Source organism: Hevea brasiliensis, chromosome 14 (assembly GCF_030052815.1).
Source record: "Hevea brasiliensis isolate MT/VB/25A 57/8 chromosome 14, ASM3005281v1, whole genome shotgun sequence".
Classification (NCBI taxonomy): domain Eukaryota; kingdom Viridiplantae; phylum Streptophyta; class Magnoliopsida; order Malpighiales; family Euphorbiaceae; genus Hevea; species Hevea brasiliensis.
In genome coordinates, this window is record NC_079506.1 from 90,346,868 (window position 1) to 90,351,931 (window position 5,064).

General features: G+C 35.5%; 1 protein-coding gene across 1 annotated transcript in view; it reads left to right on the forward strand.

Annotated features, from left to right (window-relative positions):
- The window catches only part of LOC131173098 (putative disease resistance protein RGA3), a 1,620-nt gene extending 1,196 nt beyond the window's left edge, over positions 1-424 (forward strand). Inside the window, exon 2 of the mRNA XM_058134758.1 lies at positions 409-424. Coding sequence (XP_057990741.1) covers positions 409-424 — 16 coding nt within the window. The remainder of the gene's footprint in view (positions 1-408) is intronic.
- The last annotated feature ends 4,640 nt before the right edge of the window (positions 425-5,064 follow it).

Genomic DNA, 5,064 nt, shown 5'->3' on the forward strand with positions numbered 1-5,064 from the left:
ATATGGATTGGACAGGTAGTTATAGCTTGAGCTAGTCTCACCGGAATCCCGTTCTTATATATATGGAAAGTTGGGGTGAGGCACAGCTTTGAGTTGATATCGCTGGCCCCTGCACATGGATTTAAGCAAATGTTCTATTTGAGTTGAGCTCATTGGTGGAATTTAGGTTGAGAGAGCTATATAAGGAATCAACTCCTACATTTATACATTGATGCAATAAACTGAGTGCGTGAGTAGCTCCAAATTATATTTTAGTGCAAGTATTGGGTGAATTGTTTATTGTATGTGTTGGATGTGCATTTTATGATAGAGTTGCACTAGTTTTAAATAGTTGTAGAAATTGCATTTGTAATCAACATCTAAACTCACTAAGTCGAATGCTCACTCCTGTTCAATAATTTTTCCCAGGTTTCAGGAGGAGTAATTTTTTTAAGAGTCTAACCTCATTTTTCCTCGTAGGGTACAATATTATTAACTAGAAAATTCATTTATTTATTTGTTTATTTAATTAATTATTTTATTTTTAGAACTCTGTTATGACACTATTTTATAAATATATTGTATTAACTAGTGATCTCATGTGGTTTACCAGGATTGAGCTGGACTCCCCTAGTTGTGAATTTCAGATAGATATAGGTTGAGTTAGCCCAAATAAATCTATAATATTTTATTTTGTTTTGTTTTGTATTTTTGGACCTTGATTTTGGTGTGATCATGGGTCTGGGAGCAGTAAGACTTACTAAGTTGGCCCAAGTCCTAGTGCCTGTTTGATCCATAGAGTTGGATCATGACATGATAGGCTATCCTAGAAGGTGGTTGTGTTTACAATCATTTTCAGCATTTTTAGACACTCCAGACGCGTTCCAAGTAGTAGAATTTGCAAAGATAGTCCTGAATTTAAGCTGTGTAATTTTTACCTTGGTTAAGCTAACTGACTATTCTGTAAAATATTATTGGCTTAGAAAAATTAAGTAAAATGAAATTAATTAATATAAGAATGATGTAGAGGACATCTAGGAATATTTTCATAATTTTTAAAGTTTTAGAAATAATTGTTTAGGCTGTAGAGGAGTTAGGGACCCGAGTTAGAGTTGGATGATTAGTCTTAGATTAGGTTCTTGTAGGCCCCGGATGGGCATATGATGTTGTTGTTGTGGGCCTGAGGCTCTGTGTGTTGCTTTTTTGTTGATTTTTTTTACAGGGGGTTAGGTCTAGTTATAGGGGAGAATCTACCAAAATTTTGGCAAAACCTTAGGATTTATTCTTACTTTTATAAATTAAATTAATTGATTAATTTTATTAGTAAATTGATAGAGGTTAGTGTGACTGTATAGGTAAACAGGCTGGCCATCTTCTCCTTCTAGCTAGACTAGCTACAGTCGAGTCAACCAGTGTGTAAGTTAGATATTGATTTTTTTTTTAATTTTAATATTATTTATATATTTGGCATGCTTATGCATTTTTATAAATATTTATTTAATTTTACATATAATTAATTAGTTAAAATATATTAGGGGCATTCCTATTGTTGCATATTCATTTATTGATAATTAATTATGTTTGCTGCCTTGAGGATAATTTAGAGTTGCGTGAATGTGTGTTACATATGGCATATGAAGGATCAGGATTGGACAGGTAGTCACAGCTTGGGCTAGTCTCACTGAAACTCGATTCTTATGGACATGGAAAGTCGAGGTGAGGAACGATTTTAAGTTAATCTCGCTGGCCCCTATATATGGATTTAAGGGAAAGTCCAACTTAAGTTGAGCTCACTAGCGGGTTTTGAATTGAAAGAGCTGTATATGGGATCAGCTCCCATTTTTATATATTGATGTGATATACTGGGTGAGTGAGTTGCTCCAAATTATCTTTTCGTGCGAATATTGGATGAATTATTTGTGATATGTGTAGTTGTGCATTTCATGGTAGGATTGAACTAGTTTTAGGTAGTTACAGAAATGATATCAATAATTAATATCTAAACTCTCTGAGTCGACCGCTCATTCCTATTCAATTTTCCCTAGATTGTAGGAGGAGCAAATTTTATTTTTAGAGCCTAATATGTATTTTTCTCCGTAGGTTGTTACATTACTCAATTAATTATTTTTATTGTGTTTATTTATTCACTTATTTATTTATTTATTTATTTAATTCTTAAAGTTCCACTGTGACACTAGTGTATAAAAAAATTATTTTAAATAATGGCATTAAATTACTTATTTATGATGAGTCTTATAAGATTGAGTTGGGCTCCCCTAATTGTGTATGTTTGATGGCTTTTGGACTGAGATGACCTAAGTTTAATTATAATATTTTTATTTTGTTTTATATAATGGGTATAGAGTTTGAGTTTGGTTATGGGTAGTGAACAGTAAGCCTTACTATGGACTTCGGAGGCTTTATGCTGACCCAAGTTTTAGTAAAGGTCATACTCATAGAGTTGGGTCATGACAAAGTTCGCATCAGAATAGGTTAAAAGATGATAGATCGTTCACTTGAGTAGGGGTTCTTATATTGTGAGCTAGCCCGATGCAGTAACTCTTACCCTACCAAGTCCCACAGCGGTTAGCCACCGTCTAGGGACCATTGGGTCAAGAGGCCAATGAATAAAACTTGCATTCTGAGGAACCCTTTGGTGGGCCATGAGGAAAGGCACCAAAGTTGGTATAAGAGCTTAGGCTCTAGATTCATGCGAAAGTGTATATCTGGAGATGTCACATGCAGAGTATAAGATTGTAACACCCCTAAATTTTAAATAAATTAATTTATATGTAAATATTTGGATTTTATTGTATTAAATATTTGAGAAATTTTTTGAAATTTTCTGATTTTTAGAATCGGGTTTGATTTTCTGAAAATGTGAAACTTTGATGATTTTTAAAAATTAATTTAAAGACCACGTGGCAAAACTAAAAATATATTTAGACTCTACGAATTTTTTTGAGTTTTCTAAAATTTTTTCGGAATTTTTGGGCCTCATTTTTTTTTTCTAGAACATAGTAAAAATTTAATTTCAGGTATCTTGAATCAGACCGGCCGAATCAAACCGGATCAGGTCGAATCGGTAGAATCGGATCGATCCTATTCTTTTTCTTTTCCCTTTCCCCCGCGCGCCTGACACTCTCTCTCTCTCTTCCATTTTCTCTCTCCTTCCTCCTTCCCACCATTGGCCAGCCATTCCCCTCCCTCCCCCACACACCGGTGACCACCCTGGCGGCCTCCCTTTCATTGAGCGGTTTGTCTAATTTTTGTCTGGGAAGTTTTAGCCCATTTCAACTTTTGGGCTAGATTTATCGCAAACCGTGAACCCCACAAAAAATCTGAGAGTACCAGAGTGCTCCCCTCGACGAGAGCTTCGCGACAATACCCATTTCAAAATTTTTCGACATCGTTTTTTGGTGGGTCCTATGAAACTTCACAGTATTTTTCTGAGCATTAAATGAGCTTAATAAATTTCGTAAAAATTATATACTAACCCCCGTATTGTGGGCTTCATGTAGGTATGCTCGTTTTGAGGAAATTCGACAGTTGCTTAGGTCTATAATTTCTGACCGGGCAGACAGACTACTGGGAAAGCTTCAGAATCGAGTCAAGGTTATAGGCTATCCCACCATTTTCAGATGTCCCAAACGCGTCCCAAGGGTTGGAATTGGCATAGGTAAACTCGAAACCTTATTTTTCTTAATTATCTAGTGCCTGATTTTGATTAAAAATCTATAAAATATTCGTAGTAGGTTAGAAAATTATAATTCCTTCTGCATTAGCTTAATAATATTGTTGAGGACCGCGGAGCAAAGTTTTAGAATTTTTAGAGCTCATTTGGGCTTTTTTTGCAAAAGGGTTAATTATAGGGACTAAATTATAATTTTTCAAATTGTGGTGGTTGACTATTTGGATGGGCCCAAGAGGGGCCATGTAATGTGATTGAATTGTGGACTTATAGATATAGAAGTGTATTTTAAACCCTTTTACAGGTTGGGTAGGTCTTAGGTATAAGGGAGACTTTGTCGAATTTTCGGCACGACTTAGGCTGTCTTTAGTCCTTTTTAAACTTATATTGAGTCAAATATATTAAATAATTGCAATGAAATTGTCAGGTGAGTCGAGACAGCCTTCCTCCTTCACCCAGCCGCCGTAGTGACCTCAGTTCAAATCTGTGAGTAAAATATTGATTTTAATTATAATTTCAATACTATTATATGTTCAGGCATACCCATGCATCACTTATAAATATGTATCTATGTAGTTAAATACTAGGCACATTTTTATATTGCATTCTTAATTGATGATATGCTATGGATGTTGTTTTATGGTAATTTGTAGCAGTGTGCGTGTGTTGGCGTGCATGTGGTTTGTGGTATTAGTTATGGACAGGACGGGTAAATGTGGCTGGAGCTTGACTCGCTGGGACCCGATCCTTTTATGGATAAGTCAGGGTAGGCACAGCTCGAGATGATCTCGCTGGCCCCCACATTTGGTTTATCAAGCGAAAGTCCGGCTTGAGAGACACTCGCTGGCAGAGGTTGGATTAAGAGAGCTGTATAGGGGATCAGCTCCCATATATGTACCATTTGAACATTATTGGGTGCGTGAGTGCTCCAAATTGCCTTTTTACTGTTATGATGTGATTTGCATGAAAATTATGATGATGTTGTATTCCACTCTTTAGGATGCATTAGCTTTAGATAGCTATAGAAATTATAGTTAAAATTGGTATTTTACTCTTTGAGTCAAATGCTCACTCCTGTTCACCTTATTTTTCTAGGATACAGGAGATTTCTTGTTGAGTTCTAACATGCCTCCCTCTTTCACAGGCAATCTATTAATACTTGTTATGTTCTGTATAATTTTACTAACTTCAAGAATTTGCATGTATTAGAAGTACTTATTTGATTTGGATTTGTATTATAATTGCCATGTTGGATCTATAAACTTATTAAATGCATGTATGATCGGATTGGATGAGCAAGTTGAGCTCCCATTTGATTTTATGCCATTATGAGTATGTGGAGGGTGAGCTGAGCTCCCCAAATTGTTATATATTGTGTTTATAGGTCGGGCAAG